The sequence below is a fragment of the Rhinoraja longicauda genome, chromosome 34 (genome assembly GCF_053455715.1).
Source record: "Rhinoraja longicauda isolate Sanriku21f chromosome 34, sRhiLon1.1, whole genome shotgun sequence".
Lineage (NCBI taxonomy): Eukaryota > Metazoa > Chordata > Chondrichthyes > Rajiformes > Arhynchobatidae > Rhinoraja > Rhinoraja longicauda.
Genome location: NC_135986.1, coordinates 14,428,558 through 14,451,892, shown reverse-complemented (window position 1 = coordinate 14,451,892; position 23,335 = coordinate 14,428,558). Strand labels below are relative to the sequence as shown.

Below are 23,335 nucleotides of genomic sequence, written 5' to 3'. Positions count from 1 at the left end.
GGAAGGAAACGGGGAGAACGGACAAACTGCGTACAGGCAAGCACCCCTAGTCAGGATTGAAACCGGGTCTATGGCGCTACAAGGTAGCTTGTTTACCGCCACGTCACTGTATACACAACTCAATGTGCAGGGTCGGTTTTCGACAATGACAATGAACACTTTTCCCGCTCGAAGCATAGTCGCGAAAGATTAGCCCTTCCACAGACATGGTGAGTGGCTCTGAAAAGAGCCTTTGGGTTACTATGTTCAGTTTCTCTCGCTTACTTGCTCGCTCCGCCAGTTTTCTTGGGTAACAGCACGGCCTGGATATTGGGCAGCACACCGCCCTGAGCGATGGTCACCCCTCCCAACAGCTTGTTGAGCTCCTCGTCGTTGCGGACAGCCAGCTGCAGATGTCTGGGGATGATGCGGCTCTTCTTGTTGTCCCGGGCCGCATTGCCGGCCAGTTCGAGGATTTCTGCCGTCAGATACTCGAGCACAGCAGCCAGATAGACCGGGGCTCCGGCACCAACACGCTGAGCATAGTTGCCCTTTCTCAGGTGCCTGTGTACACGGCCAACCGGGAACTGCAATCCGGCCCGGGACGAGCGAGACTTGGCCTTGGCCCGAGCTTTGCCGCTGGTTTTTCCTTTTTTTTTATATCAAAAAATACTTTATTCAAGTTATAAATATCATTTACAAACCATCATTTTTAAACAAACCCATCCGACATTTCCGGAGGTTACATATTCAATACAGGCATTTACTTGGACATTTACATACATTTACATACATATCCCTTATTTGGAGGGGCGTCTCTCTCCCCCACACCCTGCCCCCCATGTCCAGCAGCGGAAGGACCCTAGACTGTGGTCCTCCCCCACAGGGCCTTGGCGTTGGCTGCACCGAGCTTCAGAGCGTCCCTCAGCACGTACTCCTGCAGTCTGCAGTGGGCCAGTCGGCAACATTCCTTGACGGACAGCTCGCTCCGCTGGGAGGTCAACAAGGATCGGGCAGACCAAAGAGCGTCTTTCACCGAGTTGATGACCTTCCAGCAGCACTCGATGTCAGTCTCGGAATGCGTCCCTGGGAACAGTCCGTAGAGCACAGAGTCCTCTGTGACGGAGCTGCTCGGAATGAATCGTGACAGGGACCCCTGCAGACCTCTCCAGACTCGCCTGGCAAATCCACACTCTTTGAAGAGGTGGGCCACCGTTTCCTCTCCGTAGCAGCCGTCCCGAGGGCAGCGTGCGCTGGTAGTGAGGTTCCGGCGGTGCAGGAAGGATCTGACTGGGAGGGCTCCCCTCACCGCCAGCCAAGCCAGGTCTTGGTGCTTGTTGGTGAGTACTGGCGATGAGGCATTTTGCCAGACAAGCTGGGCTGTCCGTTCTGGGAACCACGCCACAGGATCCATGGAGTCATTCCCCTGCAGTGCCTGCAGGACGTTCCGTGCTGACCACTGCCCGATGGACTTGTGGTCAAAGGTGTTGGTCCGGAAGAACCTGTCCACAAACGACAGATGGTTCGGCAATGTCCAGCTGACTGGCACATTGCGTGGCATCTGCGCCAGGCCCATCCTTCGCAACACCGGGGACAGGTAGAACCTCAGCAGGTAGTGGCATTTGGTGCCCACGTGCCTTGGTTCTATGCTCCGCCTGATGCAGCCACACACGAAGGTGGCCATCAGAATGAGGGCGACGTTGGGCACGTCTTTACCCCCGTTGTCTGCCGACTTGTACATTGTGGCTCGTCGCACCCGGTCCATCGCCGACCCCCAGATGAAGCGGAAGACGGCCCGGGTGATCCCCTTGGCGTGGGAGGGAGGGACGGGCCACACTTGCGCCAAGTACAGCAGCCCCGAGAGCACCTCACACCTGATGACCAGGTTTTTCCCCGTGATGGAGAGGGAGCGCTGCTTCCACAGCTCCAGCTTCTTCCCCACCTTGGCTATCCGCTCCAGCCAATTCTTGTTACACGCCTCAGCCTTCCCGAACCAGATCCCCAGCACCTTCAGGAAGTCAGGCTTGATGGTGAAGGGGATGGAAGATCGGTCGGGCCAGTTGCCAAAGAGCATGGCCTCGCTCTTCCTGCGGTTTACCCTGGCCCCCGTGGCCAACTCAAACTGGTCGCAGACGCTGATCAGTCTGCGGACCGACCCTGGATCCGAGCAGAAGACGGCGACATCGTCCATGTACAGGGAGGCCTTGACCTGAGTGCCCCCACTGCCTGGCAATGTCACTCCTCTTATGCTCGCATCCTTCCTGATGGATTCGGCAAAGGGTTCAATGCAACAGACGAACAAGACAGGGGAAAGAGGGCAACCCTGCCTGACTCCAGACCTGACGGGGAAGCTGTCTGATTCCCACCCATTAATTTGGACTGCACTACAGATCTCGGAGTAGAGCAGTTGTATCCACTTCCTGATTCCCTCCCCAAAGCCCATTTTGGAGAGCACGTCCCTCATGTACGTGTGCGATATCCTGTCGAAGGCCTTCTCCTGGTCCAAGCTGACCAGGCAGGCATCCACCCGTCTGTCCTGCACGTAGGCAATGGTATCTCTCAGCAGCACCAGGCTGTCTGAGATTTTCCTGCCAGGTACAGCACAGGTTTGGTCCGGGTGGATCACCTGTCCCAGAGCAGACTTGACCCGGTTGGCGATGGCCTTAGACAGGATCTTGTAGTCTACATTCAACAATGTGATGGGTCTCCAATTCCTTAAGTCATTCATCTCCCCCTTCTGCTTGTAGATCAGGGTGATGTTGCCCTTCCTCATAGAGTCTGACATGCTGCCGGCTAGAAGTATATCGTTGTACACTTCCAGCAGGTCCGGGCCCACCCAGTCCCACAGAGCCGAGTACAACTCTGCCGGTAAGCCATCGCCTCCGGGAGTTTTACTCGAGTCAAAGGAACGGATGGAGCCAGTCAGCTCCTCCAGGGTCAGTGGTTGGTCCAGACTCTCCCGCTTGCTGTCGTCCAAGACTTCCGTGATGGAGGACAGGAAGTTCTGGGAGGCGGTGCTGTCTGTGTTCTTTACATCGTACAGATCCTTATAAAAGGATCTGCAGATCTTGAGCATGTCTGACTGCGAGGATGTTACCGAGCCGTCCTCCTCCCTAAGGCTTTTGATCACAGAGCTCCCCCTGTGAACCTTATGGAAGAAGTAACGTGAGCACGTCTCATCCTGCTCAACATGGCGGACCCTGGACCGGAAGATGATCTTGGAGGATTCAGAGGTAAAGTGCCGAGCTTGCCGGCCCTTCAACTCTCTCAGTTCCTCCCTCACATCCACCCCTCTCCTCTGCAGAAGGAGTAGCTGCTGCAAATCTGTCTGGAGTTGACACAGTTCCCTCTTACCCTGTCTTGCTCTCTGAACACCTTTGGAGACGAAGAACTTCTTGATGTTCTCCTTTGTTGCCTCCCACCAGAGTGTCGCGGAGTCAAAGAGGGGCCTCACAGTTCTCCAACATGCGTAGTCCCTCTTTAGCTCCTCAACGTTCTCCGGGGTCAACAGCTCCACGTTTAACTTCCACGTCCCTCTGCCCGCCTTCCGGTCCTCCTGTAGGTGACAGGTGGCCTGAAGGAGGCAGTGGTCAGAGAAGAACACCGGCGCGAGGTCGGTGTGTCTGACCGTGACGGCCTTCGATGTGAAGAGGAAGTCTATCCGGGACTGGGCTGAACCGTTCGGTCCTGACCAGGTGAACCGCCGCTGGGCTCCGCCTGCAGGGTCACTGAAGGCGTCGCGCAGCTTTGCATCTTTGACCGTCTCCACCAGGAGTTTGGAGGTGCCGTCCAGTCTGTGGTTGGCACTGCCGGATCGTCCAGCCGCATCGATGATGCAGTTGAAGTCACCGGCCAGAACGAGCGGTCTAGACGTGGCCAGCAGCGGTGGGAGCTGCTGGAGAACGGCCAACCGCTCGCTCCGCCTGGGTGAGGCATACACATTTATCAGCCGGGGCGGAGAACCACGGTACATTACATCCACCACCAAGAGACGCCCCCCCACCACCTCCCTTACCTCAGTGATGGTGAAGCCCCCTCCCCGCAGCAAGATCCCCAGACCGGACGCTCGACAATCATTGCCCCCCGACCATACCGACAGTCCGTGGGGCCACCATCGCGACCACCTCCGATAGCAGCGAAGGTGTGGCAGCCCGCACTCCTGTAAAAAAGTCACATCCGCCTTTACCTTGGCCAGGTACTGCAAGGCGGATACACATCGCGCAGTGCTCTTCACACTGCGCACGTTTAAGGATGCCAGTTTCAGCTCCATTGTCCTTTATTGTCCCAGGCGATCCTCCCGCATGCCAATCATCTGGCTCAGTTCCTGCACATTTCTGTCGCACAGGTAATGGTACAGGTTGGTGGCTTCCTCCGCACAGGGTGTGTTTTCTGGCGAGGCCACTGCGCTGCTCCCAGTTTCCTGGAGCTGGGGCCCATTTGCCACTGCACTGCTCCCGGTCTCCCGGAGCTGGGGCCCATTGGCCACTGCACTGCTCCCGGTCTCCCGGAGCTGGGGCCCATTGGCCATTGTGCCGCTCCCGGTCTCCCGGAGCAGGGGCCCATTGGCCGTTGTGCCGCTCCCGGTCTCCCGGAGCTGGGGCCCATTGGCCATTGTGCCGCTCACGGTCTCCCGGAGCAGGGGCCCATTGGCCGTTGTGCCGCTCACGGTCTCCTGGGGCTGGGGCCCATTGGCACTGCTCCCAGTCTCCTGGGGCTGGGGGGCAACAGACACGTTCTTTTTCTTACCTTCCTCCTCCCCCGTTTCCTTCCTCTGCCTCTGCCTCCGTTGTCGGCCCTTCCCGGTCGTCTCATCCTCCGATGCGGAGAGGCTGCTGGCCTCGTCCTGGGAGAGGACTCTTTTTTGGGACTTGCTTGCCCCCTCCGCCTTTTTCTCCGTGCGCACAGCCTTCAATGTTTTCCTCGGCTGTACCACCTTCCATTCCTCCTCTTCCTGTTCCCCCTCTTCCATCGACTCACCCTCGTGGGGAGGGGCCTGGGGGGCTCTGTCCTGCGGTTTGGGGCTCCTGGTGGTCGCGCTGTCATCGCCCTTGCTCTCCTTTCCTTTTTGGGCTTTTTCAGTGGTAGGAGGCGTCTCGTCCACCCTGCGGGTGCTGGCAGCGGCCCCTCTTATCGCCTGTGCATAAGTGCTTGCTCTTTTAGGGCAGGCCCTGTAAAGGTGGCCTGCCTCCCCACACAGGTTGCAGCTCTTACTCTCTTTACAATCCCTTGTCTCGTGGCCTTCTAACTTGCAGTTTCTGCAGACGACTGTCCTGCATTCTGCCGCCACGTGCCCAGGTTTGTTGCATTTCCTGCACACCCTGGGCTGCCCCACGTACGTCATGTAGCCCCGGTTCCCTCCGATAGCGAACACCGAGGGAGGGTGGACAATGAATCCCTTCCCGTCCACCCTCAGCTTCACTTTTACCTGCCTCTTGCTCGTCCAGATCCCGAACAAGTCCTTTATGTCCACGCAGTTCCCGGCCCCTTCGACGTAGCGAGCAAGGAGGGTGAGGACATCCACGACGGGCACATGTGGGTTAAACATGTGCACCGTGATCATCCGTTCCCTCTGGGTGGGGAGGGTGAAGAGCGGCTGCACCTTCAGGAGCGACAGCGGGGCTTCATCCCCCTTCTCCCGGAAGTCCTGCAGTAACTTCTGCCATCCCGCCGGGTTCTGGAAGGTAACGTCGAAGTATCCGTTACCTGGGAAGTCCTGGAGGCAGAAGATGTCCCCGGCCTTGAATCCACAGGCCTCCAGCAGCACCTTCTTGATGAAGAGATCCCTTGAGAAAGGGTTCCCCTCCTTGAGGTCCTTCACCGATACTCGCAGGGTATTCCGAATACCCTGCCCTCCAGCTCCACTTGCTACTGCCATCCCACCTGGATAAGGGTGTTAGGTTGGTTACCCAACCAGCATCGATCCACCCCTAAACCAGACACGTGCTCCTGACCTCCGCTCCTCGTCGATGACCCAATGCAAATACTGCTCTTATACTTACCCTGTTCTTATAAGAACATTAAGATTGTGCCAGAACAGATACTACACTTGATCTTAGCCAAAAGGCCGAGAAGCGATTTTTCCTCGTCCAGACATCTCCCGAATCTTGTACACGCAGAATGAGAAAATGATCACACACTCGCCCTTCTTGTACATTTTTGAGGAATCCAGTGAACCGCTGATGATTGGTGAAAAAGCACTTGATCTCATTGGTCAGAAGAATAACCCAATCACTTAACTGTTTTATCTACCAATCAAAACCCGCAACAAAAGCGCTGAAAATAACTGCCAGTCCCTCCAAAACCAGAACTTTAAAATAGCCCGCCAAACTATAAATCTGGATGTCAATACAATTTGTTACATCACATAATCATTGCTTTTCTGTTTATCATTTTTTATCTAAGTGCATTACGTTAAGATGTTAATTATACTGCTGCGAGTAAGAATCCCATTGTTCCGTTGACGGCATATTCGATAATTAAATACTCTTGATTATTGACCACCTTGAACCCTGGGCAATACGGCACAACCCAGTTAATCTATGATTTATTTGGGCCCGCAACCGATCACAAAAAAAGATTCTCGGCATTAATTAGCGATCGGCCACCTTGTAAACGGTGTCGGATTATCGACTGGTGCCTTTTCACAAAAGTCGTTGTTTGGGCTAGTGTGAAAAGTTCCTCCTTGAAAGACTGAACGAATTGCCAAGTAGAAATGCAATTTAGAACAGTTACAGAGATGAAGACAGGAGTTAATAAACCGCAGTATCCATAGTAAATAAAACAGCAACGACAGCACTAATCGGCTGCGCGTGGGCACAACGTATGGTGACTGGGACAAGCAAACGTCAAGAAGGAGTTTTACTTCTGTTTAATGGACAGGAACATAAATGTTTACCGGGAATATCCCGCGTATTGAAACATTTCATCACTAAACATAATGTGAAATAATTTGCCCAACAAAAATATCCTGAAACAATTCTGCTGCGATTCAATGTCGTCACGTGTGGCGGCGCCTAACGGCTGCGGCTCGCTGGCAGTCTGTTTGTCCTTTGTGTTTGTGTGTTGGTGTTGGGGTGTTTTGTTTTGGTTGTGTATGTGTGGGGGGTGTATGTGTGTGTGGGGCAAGTGGGGGAAATCTTTCTTTTTTAGGTCTCTTCCTCGGGGCGAGGCTTGGCCGCGGGGCCTTCCATCGCCCGGTGCGGCTCGGCCACGGGACTGAACAGATCCCGGTGCGGCTCGGCCACGGGGCCTTCCATCGCTCGGCGCGGCTCGGCCGCGGGACTGAACAGCGCCCGGTGCGGCCGCGGGGCCTTCCATCGCCCGGCGCGGCTCGGCCGCGGGACTGAACAGCGCCCGGTGCGGCTCGGCCGCGGGGCCTTCCATCGCCCGGTGCGGCGCGGCTACGGGACTGAACAGCGCCCCGCGCGGCTCGGCCGCGGAACTTTCCAGCACCCGGTGCGGCTCGGCCGCGTGGACTTTCCATCTCCTAGCGGTAGGGGTCGAGTTGTCTGTACGTGGGAGGGGCATTGGGGAAGAGAGATGGGAAGTTTTTGGCCTCCATCACAGTGAGGGGGTGTTTGGAGTCACTGTGAAGGATGTTTGTGTTGGGGTTGTGTCTTGTGTTTTTTTTTTGTACTGCTGGCTAAGTAATCTCGTTCTGTACGAATAACAAATAAAGCTATTTTGGATTTGGATACATTAGGACAACTCTTTCTGCGAGAATGTGGGTGGCTCTTAAAAGAGCCGTTCAGTTTTCGGTATTTTGTCAACAATGTGCGGATCTTTACTTGGAGCTGGTGTACTTGGTCACCGCCTTCATCCCTTCCGACACGGCGTGCTTGGCCAGCTCCCCGGGAAGAAGCAGGCGCACGGCGGTCTGAATCTCTCGGGAGCTGATGGTCGACTGTTTGTTGTAATGGGCCAGGCGGAAAGCCTCGCCTGCGATGCGTTCGAAAATATCGTTGACAAACGAGTTCATGATGCTCATGGCCTTGGAGGAGATGCCGGTGTCAGGGTGAACCTGCTTCATCACTTTGTAGATGTAGATGCCGTAACTCTCCTTCCTCGACCTCCTGCGCTTCTTGCCCGCTTTGCCTGTTTGATTTCGGCAAAGCTTTCTTGGCGCCCTTCTTGGCAGCTGCTTTCGACGGGTCAGGCATTTCATCGGTGGATTTCAAACACAGAAGTGACCGGAAGCCGCTCGGAGCCAGATTAAATAGGCAGAGCGTTGCCCTATGCTAATTAGGGATGGAGCAGGAGCGGATCGTCATTGGGTGGTCGGAGACATGAATAATTTCACCTCCCCGTAAACGTTCTGATTAGATATCTGAGGGGAACGTCACAATCCCTCGCTGCACCAATCAGAATCCGCTCCCACTGTCACGTGTCGAGTCCGGGTCACTCTGCGGACTGGGAATTGGCACCTATCTGGTGCAGTGGCCGCTGCTGTTTAATACAGCAGAAAGCCCCGAAAGCTGTCGTTTGTCATCCTTTACATGGTGAGTGCGGGATACTGACGTCCCGTGGGATAAAACATGATAAAGGTAAACACCTTGCAATTAAAGGTCAGTTAGTACAAGTTCATTAGTGGAGCAATTATTGAAATATGAAAGTGCCGGAATAACTCAGCAGGTGAGGCAGCATCGCTGGAGAACATGGATATGGGACCACAGGTAGACAAAAAATGCTGAAGTAAATCAACGGGTCAGGCAGCATCTCGGGGAAGAAATTGGTGACGTTTCGGGTCGAGACCCGTCTTCAGACTAATGTCAGGGTAGTGGGCGGGACAAAGATAGAATGTAGTCAGAGATAGGAAGAACAGTGGGAAAACTGGGAGGGGGAGGAGAGAGAGAGGGAAAGCAGGGACTTGCTGAAGTTAGAAAAATCAGTGTTCATACCGCTGGGGTGTAAACTACCCAAACGAATTATGAGGTGCTGTTCCTCCATTTTGCGCTGGACCTCACTCTGACAATGGAGGCCCAGGACAGAAAGGACAGATTCGGAATGGGAGGGGGAGTTGAAGTGCTGAGCCAGCAGGAGATCAGGTAGATAGGACGGATTGAGCGGATGGGTTCAGCGAAATGATTGCCGAGCCTGCGCTTGGTCTCACCGATGTAGAGGTTGACACCTGGATGGAGTAGATGAGGTTGGAAGAGGTGCAGGTGAAACTCTGCCTCACCATGAAAGACTGTTTGGATCCATGGATGGAGTCGATGGCGGAGGTAAAGGGACAGGTGTTGCTTGTCCTGCTGTTGCAGGGGAAAGTACCCGGGGAGGGGGTGGTTTGGGTAGGAAGGGACGTGTGGACCAGGGAGCTATGGAGGGAATGGTCTCTGCGGAACGAAGAAATGGGAGGAGATGGAAAGATGTGGCCAGTAGTGGTATCCCGTTGGAGTAGACGGAAATTTTGGAGGATAATTTGTTGGATACGTTAGCTGATGACAAGGGGGCTCTGTCCTTGTTACGAATGGGGGGGGGGGGGGGGGGGCGGCCAGTATGTATTTACAGAGAGCCTGCAGTTGGATACTGAGCAACGGAACACTCGCTACCTCTCGCTATTCGCAGCTCCAGAAGAAGGGGGCGGTCTCATTGGCAGGACGTGGCGGAGTAAGCGAGTCGATACGGGGCGTCACCTGCAGCTCGGACTCCTGGCTTCCCTCGTAACTGCACTGCACGTGGAGCCTGAAAGAGAACGGACATTTGCCGACCCGGCTCCTCGCCGCATAAGCCGTTCCCAAACTCACCTGAACGGACTATCCCGGCTCACCGAGGACAGAGCTCCATGCAAGATCTCAAACTGTCCCAACACGTCCGTTTCATAAACCACCTTCCCTCCGTACATCTACATGAAACAAAAGACCATCAGTGCCTGCGCGGGCGCCTGTCATGACCCCCACCCCAACACCTACCCGCTGCGTGGTGCTGTAGCGACCATAGAGAATGGTCCAGGTCGTCGAACCCTCGGATTGGCCAGCGAGGTCACGTGGGAACGCGACCATGGGGATTGGTCCAGGGAGCGACATCGCTGATTGGCCAGCGATGTCATGTGCGCGTTTGGCGCCCTATTTAGTTAGTTCGGCGAAGTCTTCAAGGAAGACAGTAAGTTTGTAATGGTTGTCCTTTACCTTGTTGTTTAACTCTGTATTCGAATATTGCGGCTGCAATAAACTTCTTCTACAACCAACAAGTTTCGGACTCGCCATATTGGTGACCCCGACGTGATCTGGACGATCACCGACTGAGCAGGAACCCGACGCCTCGTTGACGATGACCGAGCCGGGCACACCGGAGTCAAGCGCCGGAAGCGTTCATCTTCCGTTGTTTTGGACGCACGCACCGCAAGCTTGGTTTATCCACACCGAGGCTCAATTTCATATAAAGAAGGTGTCGGACGAATCCACGAAGTACTACTACCTCGTCAGCGCTCTATCGCCGGACACAACCAAGCGCGTGATGCGGTTCATCGTGGATCCACCTGCGGAAAACAAGTACGAGGCCATGAAGAAAGTATTACTGCGAACCTTCGGGTTTAATAAGCATGGTGGTGCGGCAAAACTTCTGCACCTACCAGATCTTGGAGACCAACTGCCTTCCGTCCTCATGGCCGAAATGATGATGCTAGCCGGTGAGCATACGGATTGCCCTATGTTCGAACAGGCATTCCGCGAGAAATTTCCCGAGGATGTCCGACTGCTGCTCACGGATTGTTCTTTTAAGGACCCCGAAGCATATGCAGCGGAAGCGGACGCGCTCATAGCGGCAAAAAACAAGGCAAGTGGTTCGATGAACAAAGTCTCGACATCAGTGACCACGCCACAGCGACGGCAAGATGGCGCCACGTCTCCCGCCAATTCTCCGAAAGCCCGCCAAAAAGATCCGCACAAGCGCGGCTGGTGCTATTATCACCTACGATGGGGTAACGAATCCCGCAACTGCCGTTTGCCTTGTACCTTCGCGGGAAATGCCTCGGCCGATCGTACATAGGGGCAGTTACGATTGGCCAGAACCGGCGCCTCTATGTCCATGATCGATTCACGGACACAGAATTTTTGGTAGACACGGAAGCCATCGTCAGCATAGTGCCGCCGACCGACCTCGAAACCAGATCGGGTAAGACAGGTCCCACCCTCATCGCGGTTAATGGCAGCCCAATTCGCACTTTCGGTACACGGAAGATGTCCCTTGTGTTAGGCCTCCGCACGTACGAATGGCCATTCATCATAGCCGACGTCAAACAAGCGATCCTGGGCGCAGATTTTCTCTGGGCTTTTTCACTGGTTCCTGATGTCCGCGGTAACGACCTCCGACCCTCCGCCGAAGATGAGCACGTAGCTCCGACAATCGCCTCCTCGCCCAGCCCTACTGTCCAGGCCGTCGTCGCGGCCCCCGACTCGTATGCTGCGATTCTGGCAGAGTTTCCGGAGCTGCTCGTCCAACGTTTTGACACGCCTTCGGCTAAGCACGGTGTGGTCCATCACATCCGCACCGAAGGCCCTCCCGTTTTCGCTCGGGCCAGGAGACTACCGCCAGACAAACTGGTGGTGGCAAGGGCGGAGTTCAGGAAAATGGAGGAAATGGGAATTGTCCGTCAGTCTGACAGCCCGTGGGCCTCGCCGTTACACATGGTCTCCAAGGCATCTGGGGGGTGGAGACCATGTGGCGATTATCGGCGTCTCAATGCTGTCACCACGGCTGATCGCTACCCCATACCGCACCTACAGGATTTTTCATCTGGGCTGGAAGGAGCGGTGGTGTTTTCCAAAATCGATTTGGTGCGAGGATACCATCAGATTCCGGTGCGACCGGAGGACATACAGAAAACTGCAACAATTACTCCGTTCGGGTTGTTTGAATGGTTGCGTATGCCTTTCGGTTTAAAGAATGCGGCACAGGCTTTCCAGCGGCTGATGGACCGCGTGGGCCGGGGTTTACCGTTTGTGTTTATTTATTTAGACGACATCCTGGTCGCCAGCCCCTCCGTGCAGGAACACCAGGCCCATTTGCGGACCGTGTTCCAGCGGCTCCAAGACCACGGGCTCATAATCCAACCCTCCAAATGTCAATTCGGCCTTCCTGCTCTTGATTTTCTAGGGCACAGAATTACCCCTGCCGGCGCCTCCCCTTTGCCCGAAAAGATGGAGGCTATCCGGGCATTTCCTAGGCCCACCACAGTAAAAGGGCTACAGGAGTTCGTAGGCATGGTTAATTTCTACCATAGGTTCGTTCCGGCAGCTGCGCAAGTCATGCGCCCACTCTTCCAATGCCTTGCAGGGAATCCGGTAGAGTTGTTGTGGTCCCCGACCGCTGAGTCGGCTTTTACAGCAGCTAAGGCAGCCTTGGCAGACGCCACCATGTTGGTCCATCCGAGCCCCTCCGCCCCCACGGCCCTGACGGTTGACGCCTCTGACGTGGCGGTGGGCGGGGTTCTGGAGCAGCAGGTCGGTGGCCGTTGGCAGCCTTTAGCGTTTTTCAGCCGGCAACTAAATTCGGCCGAGCTGAAGTATAGCGCATTTGACCGAGAGCTTCTGGCTCTATTTAGCTGTTCGTCATTTCAGGTACTTCCTCGAGGGCCGCCCATTTGTGGCATTTACGGACCACAAGCCATTAACATTTGCTTTTTTGAAATTGTCTGACCCATGGTCGGCCCGCCAGCAGCGGCATCTGACTGCTATCTCCGAATTTACCACCGATGTCCGTCATGTCGCGGGTAAGCTTAATGCCGTTGCTGACGCCCTGTCTAGACCTGCTTTTCCCCCTATTTCGGCGGTGGACTGCGAGGTGGATCCCCAGGAGCTTGCGGAGGCACAGCTTCTAGCGGATACCGCTTCGACATACCAGTCCACCACTTCGGGATTGAAGTTGGCCCAGGTAGCTTGTGGGTCGGAGGGCACGAAAGTCTGGTGCGATGTTTCTCTTCCCCGTCCCAGGCCGGTAGTACCACCCTCCCTTCAGCGCCGGGTTTTCGATGCCATTCATGGGCTGGCGCACTCATCTATCCGCTCCACCTCTGCCTTGGTAGCAGCGAGGTTTGTCTGGCATGGCCTGCGGAAACAGGTAGCGGGGTGGGCATGTTCCTGCATGCCCTGTCAGACCTCTAAAGTCCAGCGCCACGTCCAGCCCCCCGTACAGGATTTCGAGGTCCCGGCTGTTCGTTTTTTCCACATCCACGTGGATTTGGTCAGGCCTTTACCTTCCTCCCGGGGCTACACCCACCTCCTCACGGTGGTGGATCGGTTCACCCGGTGGCCAGAGGCTTTCCCATTGTTTGATATTTCGTCCGCGTCTTGTGCTAGGGCTTTGGCCCTTCATTGGGTAGCTCGTTTCGGGGTCCCGGCAGTTATTACCACTGACAGAGGGCCACAGTTCACTTCGTCCTTCTGGGCCGCGCTGGCAGAACTGTACGGGTCCAAGTTACAACCCACGACTGCTTATCACCCTCAGGCAAATGGACTCGTAGAAAGGTTCCACCGCCAACTTAAGGCGTCCCTCAGTGCAAGGCTGGAAGGCCCGGACTGGGTAGACCAACTCCCTTGGGTTCTTTTGGGCATCCGGACTGCTCCTAAGCTAGATCTCGGTGCGTCGTCCGCAGAGCTAGTATATGGCTCGACACTTCGAGTACCCGGAGATCTGTTTCCTGACCCTTCAGACCAGCTGCCTACCGTCCCATCAGTGTTAGCATCTCTCCGGGAACGGGTGGGCTCCCTGGCTCCAGTTCCGACTTCAAGTCATGGGTGTCCCATGGTACATGAACCGTCTTCCCTGAAGGACTGTGAGTTTGTTTTTTTGCGTAAAGATGCCCATCGCGCCCCGTTGCAGAGGGTCTATCAAGGGCCGTTCCGGGTTTTGCGTAAGGGAACGGCTACCTTCACCTTAGACATGTGCGGCAAGAGTGAGCTCGTCTCAGTGTCCCGGCTCAAACCTGCCCATTTGGATCCGGATCAACCAGTCCTGGTCGGTCAAACCCCTAGGAGAGGCCGACCTCCGTTAGTTCCGCTCAGTCCAGGACCCCCCGTTCCGACAGTTCCTCCAGGACCCCCCGTTCCGGCAGTTCCTCCTGGACCCCCCGTTCCGGTAGTTCCTCCAGAACCTCCCGTCCCGGCTGTTCCGCCAAGTCCGGAACCTCCGGCTCCTGTGGTTCAGGCTGTCCCTCTCCGTACCCGTTATGGTCGCGAAATCCGGCTCCCTGTTAGGTTCCGCACCTCGGGTTCTGGGGGGGGTCATGTAGCGACCATAGAGAATGGTCCAGGTCGTCGAACCCTCGGATTGGCCAGCGAGGTCACGTGGGAACGCGACCATGGGGATTGGTCCAGGGAGCGACATCGCTGATTGGCCAGCGATGTCATGTGCGCGTTTGGCGCCCGATTTAGTTAGTTCGGCGAAGTCTTCAAGGAAGACAGTAAGTTTGTAATGGTTGTCCTTTACCTTGTTGTTTAACTCTGTATTCGAATATTGCGGCTGCAATAAACTTCTTCTACAACCAACAAGTTTCGGACTCGCCATAGTGCCACACTCGGTGAGCGCGAACTGGAAGAGCACAACATATGTAGAGGCGGCGGTGGGACGGCACTCGGCTCCGGACCCATTCTTCACGTACACCGTGCTCAGGTTTACAGGGGGCAGCGTCACATCCTTGGCGATAGCGACCAGAATCTGCCCGTCCTTTGTGCACTCTGTGGAATGGGCAATGAAAGGCTGTTAGATAATGCACGGTAGAGTCGAGACCCGGGACAACAGGTCACAAACTATAGCTCCCTTCTACACCCTCTCCAATGCAAACCAATTCGACCAGCTCCCTGCCACGCACAGATGCGGCTGATCTGCCGGTGTCTATTGATTTGGGGCTGGGGGCTGGAGTGTAGTAACAAAGGGGCGCTCAGCCCCAGCCCCTCCCTTTCCCTCCTCCACGGTAACATGACTAATACCAAACAGCGGGAAAACACCGGCACAGAATGACTAAAATACGATCAGAATTCTACGTTTCAGCGGTGAACAATGTAACCCGCTCCAGACGGGAGGAGTCTCGATGAACTGGTGATTGACCTTGATACCCGCGAGTATCAGGATTAAAGAGATCGGCGAATCCCCAGAACACAGTGGCCAGAAAGATACACACCCGGCAGGTTGTCAAGTGAATAGAAACACGGCGGAATATGCGCATGATCTGCATCTAAGCGGCAGCCTCTCTGCACGCACTCGCGGCCAGAAATCCCCACAAACCCACAGTCTTTGCGGAATTGAGGAGACAGCCAACATTTATCGGCCGGGAGATGCAGAGGGGGCGGCTGCGCTGAATAGGTTGCAGCAAAAGCCAAACAAAGTGCCCATAACCCGTCCATCTCAACGCGCCAAGTCTCCGGGTGAATGATGCACTAGAGCCGACTCCTCCTTTTTCACACGGCGCTCTTTTACCGCCAGTGAATGACCCAATCAGCCGCAGGCCCAGAGTCCGCCGCCTCCCGCATTCCCGCGTGATGGCAATGGAGGACGCCCGTGGATGGGCCTGGTTCCAATCAACCAGTGAAGGTGCTTCTGTCTTCAGCGAACGCTCAAAAAATTCCCCTCTTAAAGGCATCGCGGGTCTATATTGCAAGTCATTGTTTGATTAAATAATCAAAGTTATTTAAGACAGAATCAGGCTCTTCGGCCCACCGCATCCAGTGTCCGCCACCAACCACCAATTGTACAGTGATCTAATTTAGCAGCATCTATTTAGATTGAGGGTCGATGATGAAGGGAAGTAATGGCATCAAATTCCTGGCGTTAACATCTTGGATGCGATACATCCGATACGATACGATAAAACTTTATTCATCCCCGGAGGGAAATTGGTCTGCCGACACTCACAACACACAAGGTACACAATAACTTGAAATTCAAAGTGAAAACAAGCGACAGTTGGCTGCCTGTCCTGTGCACAGCGCCTTCACCGGAACAAATGAACAAAGAAACAAACGAACGCAGACTTATCCCATGGGCAGAGGAATCTAGACTAGAGATTCTCCAGCGTGTTTACATGACTGCCGACCGGTGGCCCTCACCTCGGTTGTCATGAAATGTTTTGAGAGGCTAGTCAAGAAGCACATCTGCGCCCTCCTTCCTCGCAACATGGACCCACTACAGTTCGCATACCGTCCGAACAGGTCCACGGATGATGCGGTCTCCCAGGTTCTACACACCGCTCTCTCTCATCTGGACAGCCAGGGGGGCTATGTGAGGATGATGTTCATTGACTTTAGTTCAGCATTCAAAACAATAGTCCCCAGCAGACTGGTTGAGAAGCTGCTGGAACTGGGGCTTAGCGCCCCTCTGTGTGCCTGGGTCCTGGACTTTCTCACTGCCAGGCCCCAAGTGGTCAGGATGGGGGAACACACATCTAGCTCCCTCACCCTGAACATAGGATCCCCCCCAGGGCTGCGTCCTTAGCCTCTTACTGTACTCCCTGTACACACATGACTGTGGGGCCAGGTTCAGCTCAAACTCCATCATCAAGTTTGCTGATGACACTGTGGTGGTGTGCTGGATCTCCAACAACGATGAGAAGGCCTACCGGGAGGAGGTGGCTGATCTGGCACTCTGGTGTCAGGACAATAGCCTCCACTTGAATGTCACTAAAACAAAGGAGCTGATTGTGGACTTCAGAAGGGCTAAACATCCAAGGACGTACATGCCACTGGAGATAAATGGGTCTACTGTGGATAGGGTGAGCAGTTTTAAATACTTGGGAGTCCGCATCACAGAGGATCTGACGTGGGCAACGCACATTGCCGCACTGGTGGGTAAGGCTAAGCAGAGCCTTTACCACCTTAGACAACTGAGGAAATTCAGAGTGTCTCTGAGGATCCTTCATTGCTTCTACTCTGGGGCTGTAGAGAGCATCCTGTCCGGCAACATTACAGCCTGGTTTGGGAACAGCTCTGCCCAGGACAGGATGGCCCTGCAGAGAGTAGTGCGTTCGGCAGAACGCACCATGGGAACTACACTCGTCCCCCTGCAGGACCTATACATCAGGAGGTGCAGATCCAGAGCAAGCAAGATCATGAGGGACCCTGCCACCTCAGTAACGGACTGTTCCAGATGCTACGATCAGGCAAACGCCTCCGCTGTCACGCTGCGAAAACGGGGAGGATGAGACGGAGCTTCTTCCCACAGGCCATCAGGACTGTCAACTTTTATAACCCCAGAGACTAAATTTTTGTCGACACCAATAGTAACTTATTAACTTTATTTATATGCTGTAACTGTAATTCTTTTATGTGCACAACCCGCAGGCATTGCCACTTTCATTTCACTGCACATCGTGTATGTGACAAATAAATTTGACTTGACTTGACTTGACTTGACTAGAGATCCCCCCTCCCCCACACCGGGTACCCCTTGTTCTCCAACCATCCCTCACGGCGGTCCCCCCAAGCCGGGTCCTCATTGTCTTCCCCTCCCCCCTCACGTTCATCCACCGCGAGCCCCACCTGTTCTGGGCCCAGCAAGTAGATACCACCACGATAAAGGTGCGCCAGCGTCTTTGCTTTCTCCGATGTTTAAATCAATCTGACATGATTCCGAACACTCCCGCAAACTTCTCCAGATGCAATGTATTTTGTCTTATTGCGTCATGGTCAGGTGCCGCATTTCTAATGCGGAGCAACACGGTGCGGAGTGACAGTTTCAGCACGGTCCACACAACGGTTCAAGTCCGTACAAAAAGCCTTGGGATTTTCTTTAATCCGACGTCAGTGACATTTCACGGGAACTTTTGACCCTTCGAACTGCTGACTTGTTTTTTTCTAGCTTACTTTCTAATCCTCAAGTTACCCGTCTGAATTCATCTGTCTCTACATTATATGAACATTATTTGACGTATTGATCAAATTTGCACGGTCCTTGGTCATTTATAGTTCCGTTAAGTTGCCTCCTCATCCTTCCTCCTTACAGGACTATACTGGAACTGAATTCTGAACAACTACACTTTAATCGACTCGCATGTGGACCTATCTAATAATATTCTCCCATTTTGTTTCTCGCTAGCTCCTGCTCTTAATGGCTTACCCCAATACGTTATCCCAAGAGTCAGACTTATCCTCACTCATGACTATCTTAAAGTACGTATGTGCTGACGGTATGGACAATATTATCCACTGAAACACCAGTCATCTGGCCATGTTTGTTTCTCCGTACATGGTCCAGTCTGATCCCTCCTCGAGTTGCACCATCCAGATGCTGTTTCAGGAAACTTTCTTGGATGTATCAAATAAAATAAATACATTCTACCCCTTCCATGTCTTTTGTACTGAGCATGTCTCTTGAGTATTGGGGAAGTTACATTTGCCCACTACGCCAACACTGTTGCTTTACCATCTTTCCGTAGTTTGTCTTCAATGATATTGTCACGATGGGAAGAGTGCAGAGAAGATGAACGAGAATGTTGCCAGACGTTAAGGGTCTGAGTTGTACAGAAAGGTTGGGCAGGCTCGGGCATTTTACATTAGAGAGCAGCAGGAAGAGGGGTGATCAGGTGCCGTGGTAGTCTGGCGCGCTGACCTCTACCGGACTGACGCCAGACGACAACTCTCTGACACCTCCTCCTACTTATCCTTGGACCATGACCCCACTGACGAGCACCAGACCTTAATCACTTACACTATCACTGATCTCACCAATTCCGGCGCTCTGCCCTGTAATTCCACCAGCGTTATCATTCCCCAGCCCCGCACTGCCCGATTTTACCTTCTCCCTAAAATCCACAAACAGAACTGTCCTGGCAGACCCATTGTTTCTGCCTGTTCATGTCCCAACGAATCAATTTCCACCTACCTCGACTCTATCCTATCCCCCCCCCCACCGTGAAATCCCTACCCACCTATGTCCAAGACACCTCACATGCTCTCCGTCTCCTCAATAACTTCCGGTTTCCAGGCCGCCACTCCCTCGTCTTTACCATGGATGTCCAGTCACTCTACACCTCCATCCCGCACAAGGATGGTCTTAAAGCCCTCCGTTTCTTCCTCGACCATAGAACCAGCCAATCTCCATCTACCAATACTCTCCTCCGCCTAGCAGAGCTGGCTCTTACCCTCCACAACTACTCCTTTGACTCCTCCCACTTTCTCCAAATTCGAGGCATAGCTATGGGCACTCACATGGGCCCTAGCTACGCCTGCCTCTTTGTGGGGCACGTCGAACAATCCCGGTTCCAGGCGTACACTGGCCCCACCCCGAACTCTACCTCCGCTACATTGACGACTGCATTGGTGCTACCTCTTGTACCCATGCAGAACTCACAGACTTCGTAAATGTCACCACTAATTTCCATCCTGCTCTTAAATATACTTGGACCATCTCCGACATTTCCCTACCGTTGCTGGATCTCGCCATCTCCATCACAGGAGACAGACTAGTGACTGACATCTTCTACAAACCTACTGACTCCCACAGCTATCTTGACTACACTTCTTCCCACCCTGTTTCCAGTAAAAACCCTATCCCCTTCTCCCAATGCCTCCATCTACGCCACATCTGCACCCAGGTTGAGATGTTTCATACAAGGCCATCAGAGGGGGTTCCCTTCTTCCATTATAGATACGGCTCTCACTAGAGCTTCCTCTATATCCCGCACCTCCGTTCTTGCACCCCCTATCCCCATTCGTAACAAGGATAGAGTCCCCCTTGTCCTCAGCTACCACCCCATCAGCCAGCGTATGCAACATCTTATTCTCCAACATTTCCATCACCTCCAGCGGGATCCCACTACTGGCCACGTTTTCCCATCTCCTCCTCTTTCTTCTTTCTGTAGAAACTGTTCCCTCCGTAACAACCTGCCCCCCTCGTCCGTTGCCAACCCAAAACCACCCCCTCCCCAGGTACTTTCCCCAGTAACCGCCGGAGATGCAACACCTGTCTCTTTACTTACCCCCTCGACTCCATCCAAGGACCCAAACAGTCTTTCCAGTTGAGGCAGAGGTTCGCCTGTACCTCCTCCAACCTCATCTATTGTATCCGCTGTTTCAGGTGTCAACTTCTCTACATCGGCGAGACCAAGCGCAGGCTCGGCGATCGTTTCACTCAACACCTTCGCTCAGTCTGCCTTAACCAACCCGATCTCCCGGTGGCTGAGCAGTTCAACTCCCCCTCCCACTCCCAGTCTGACCTTTTTGTCATGGGCGTCCTCCATTGTCATAGTGAGGCCCACCACAAATTGGAGGAACAGCATCTCATATTTCGCTTGGGCAGCTTATACCCCAGCAGTATGAACATTGATTTCTCCAACATCAGATAGTTTCTCTGTCCCTCCCTTTACCCTCCCCTTCCTAGTTCTCCCACTGCCTTTCCGTCTCCCACTACATCCTATCTTTGTTCCAACCCCTCTCCTGACATCATTCTGAAGAAGGGTCTGGACCCGAAACGTCACCCATTCTTTCTCTCATGAGACGCTGCCTGACCCGCTGAGTTACTCCAGCATTTTGTGATACGTTCGATTTGAACCAGCATCTGCAGTTATTCTTCAATAGAAAATTACAGCAGTACCTTATCAGTTCGGCAATTGGGCTGGGGAATTATTATTTGAGTTTAATGCAGGAAAGTGTGAGCTGGTGCATTTTGGTAAGTTAAACTAGCGCAGGTCCTGAACAGTAAATGACAGGCCCCTGGGGAGTGTTGTAGAACATAAGGATCTAGGAGTGCAAGTGCACAGTTCCTTGAAACTGGGATGTGTAGGAAGGAATTGCAGATGCTGATTTAAACCGTGGACACACAGTGCCGGAGTAACTCAGCGGGACAGGCAGCATTTCTGGAGAGAAGGAATGGGGGATGTTTCGGGTCGAGGCCCTTGTTCACCCAGAGGCCCAGAAGCGGTTGGAGGCGGTTGGAGCAGCGTCCGGGCGGTAGGTTTAAAAACCCAGTGCGGGGCTTTGTTCACCCAGAGGCCCAGAAGCGGTTGGAGGCGGTTGGAGCAGTGTCCGGGCGGTAGGTTTAAAAACCCAGCGCGGGGCTTTGTTCACCCAGAGGCCCAGAAGCGGTTGGAGGCGGTTGGAGCAGCGTCCGGGCGGTAGGTTTAAAAACCCAGCGCGGGGCTTTGTTCACCCAGAGGCCCAGAAGCGGTTGGAGGCGGTTGGAGCGGGGGATAAAAACGTTCCCACACACTTTAAAAGAAGTGTTCTGGAGGAAGCCGCTGATTGGTGGAAGCGGACTAGAGGAAGCAGCTGATTGGGCGTTGTAATTCTGCTTTTTATTCGTACTTTTAGTTAAGGGTTCGGTGAGTTCAGGGTTCAGGAAGTTAAGGGTTCTGTGAGTTAAGGGTTTGGTGAGTTCAGGGTTCAGGAAGTTAAGGGTTCCGTGAGTTAAGGGTTCAGTGCTTTTTAGTAAAGGTACAGTTTAAAGGATTAAGAGGGATTTGATTTAATTTGGGGGTAAGACATGTCAGATGAGATCGGCCCCTTGGATTGCTCATCCTGCAACATGTGGGAGATCAGGGATATTGTCGGTGTCCCTGATGACTACGTGTGCAGGAAGTGTGTCCAGCTGCAGTTCCTGGCAAACCGCATTGAACGGTTGGAGCTGCGGTTGGACTCATTCTGGAGCATCCACGAGGCTGAGAAGGTCGTGGATAGCACGTATAGCGAGTTGGCCACACCACAAGTAAAAGATAAGTGGACAGAAAGGAAACGGGTGGCCACTAGCCAGCGTAGCAGTAGGCAGGTAATGCAGGAGTCCCCTGCGGTCATCTCCCTCCTAAACAGATATGCCATTTTGGATACTGTTGGGAGAGATGCCTCATCAGGGGAAGGCAGCAGCAGCCAAGTTCATGGCACCATGGGTGGCTCTGCGGCAAAAGAGGGGAGGAAAAAGAGTGGAAGGGCTATAGTGATAGGGGATTCAATTGTAAGGGGAATAGATAGGCGTTTCTGCGGCCGCAAACGAGACTCCAGGATGGTATGTTGCCTCCCTGGTGCAAGGGTCAGGGATATCTCTGAGGGGGGAGGGTGAGCAGCCAGTTGTTGTGGTGCACGTTGGCACCAACGATTTAGGTAAAAAACGGGATGAGGTCCTACAAGGTGAATTTAGAGAGCTAGGAGATAAACTAAAAAGTAGGACCTCAAAGGTAATAATCTCTGGATTACTACCAGTGCCATGTGCTAGTCAGAGTAGGAATAGGAGGATATTTCATATGAATACGTGGCTTGAAAATGGTGCAAGGGGGAGGGATTCAAAATTTTAGGACATTGGAACCAGTTCTGGGAGAGGTGGGACCAGTACAAACAGGACGGTCTGCACCTGAGCTGGAATGGAACCAATGTCCTAGGGGGAGTGTTTGCTAGTGCTGTCGGGGAGGATTTAAACTAATGTGGCAGGGGGATGGGAGCTGGAGCAGAGAGACAGAGGGGTGTAAAATGAGGGTAGAAGCAACAGGTAGCAAGGTGAAAAGTAAAAGTGGCAGGCAGACAAATCCAGGGCAAAAATCAAAAAGGGCCACTTTTCAACATAATCGTACAAGGGGTAAGAGAGTTGTAAAAACAAGCCTGAAGGCTTTGTGTCTCAATGCAAGGAGTATACGTAATAAGGTGGATGAATTAAATGTGGAGATAGTTATTAATGATTATGATATAGTTGGGATTACGGAGACATGGCTCCAGGGTGACCAAGGCTAGGAGCTCAACATCCAGGGATATTCTATATTCAGGCAGGATAGACAGAAAGGAAAAGGAGGTGGGGTAGCGTTACTGGTTAGAGAGGAGATTAAAGCAGTGGAAAGGAAGGATATTAGCTTGGAGGAAGTGGAATCGATATGGGTAGAGCTACGAAACACTAAGGGGCAGAAAACGCTAGTGGGAGTTGTGTACAGGCCACCTAACAGCAGTAGGGAGGTTGGGGATGGCATCAAGCAGGAAATTAGAAATGCATGCACTAAAGGCGCAGCAGTTATAATGGGTGACTTCAATCTAAATATAGATTGGGTGAACCAAACTGGCAGGGGTGCTGAGGAAGAGGATTTCTTGGAATGTTTGAGAGATGGTTTTCTAAACCAACATGTCGAGGAACCAACGAGAGAACAGGCCATTCTAGACTGGGTATTGAGTAATGAGGAAGGATTAGTTAGCAGTCTTGTTGTGCGAGGCCCCTTGGGCAAGAGTGATCATAATATGGTAGAGTTCTTTATTAGGATGGAGAGTGACAAAGTCGATACAGAAACAAGTGTTCTGAACTTAAAGAAAGGTAACTTTGAGGGTATGAGGCGTGAATTGTCCAAGATAGACTGGTGATTGATGCTGAAAGGGTTGACGGTGGACATGCAATGGAAGGCATTTAAAGGTCGCATGGATGAACTACAACAAGTGTTCATCCCAGTTTGGCAAAAGAACAAACCAGG

General features: G+C 53.4%; 1 protein-coding gene and 2 pseudogenes across 1 annotated transcript; all 3 read right to left on the bottom strand.

Moving 5' to 3' along the window:
* Nucleotides 1–260: 260 nt before the first annotated feature.
* LOC144609587 (histone H2A-like) lies at nucleotides 261–6,905 on the bottom strand. The gene is made up of 2 exons (XM_078428092.1): nucleotides 6,875–6,905; nucleotides 261–628 (listed from the first exon to the last, which is right to left on the bottom strand). Exons 1-2 carry the CDS (start codon nucleotides 6,903–6,905, stop codon nucleotides 261–263), a joined length of 399 nt encoding a protein of 132 aa, XP_078284218.1.
* Nucleotides 5,958–6,055, bottom strand: LOC144609750 (U2 spliceosomal RNA; annotated as a pseudogene).
* An 857-nt stretch (nucleotides 6,906–7,762) lies between the features above and the next one.
* LOC144609667 (histone H2B 1/2-like) lies at nucleotides 7,763–8,138 on the bottom strand (annotated as a pseudogene).
* Between the last annotated feature and the right edge of the window lie 15,197 nt (nucleotides 8,139–23,335).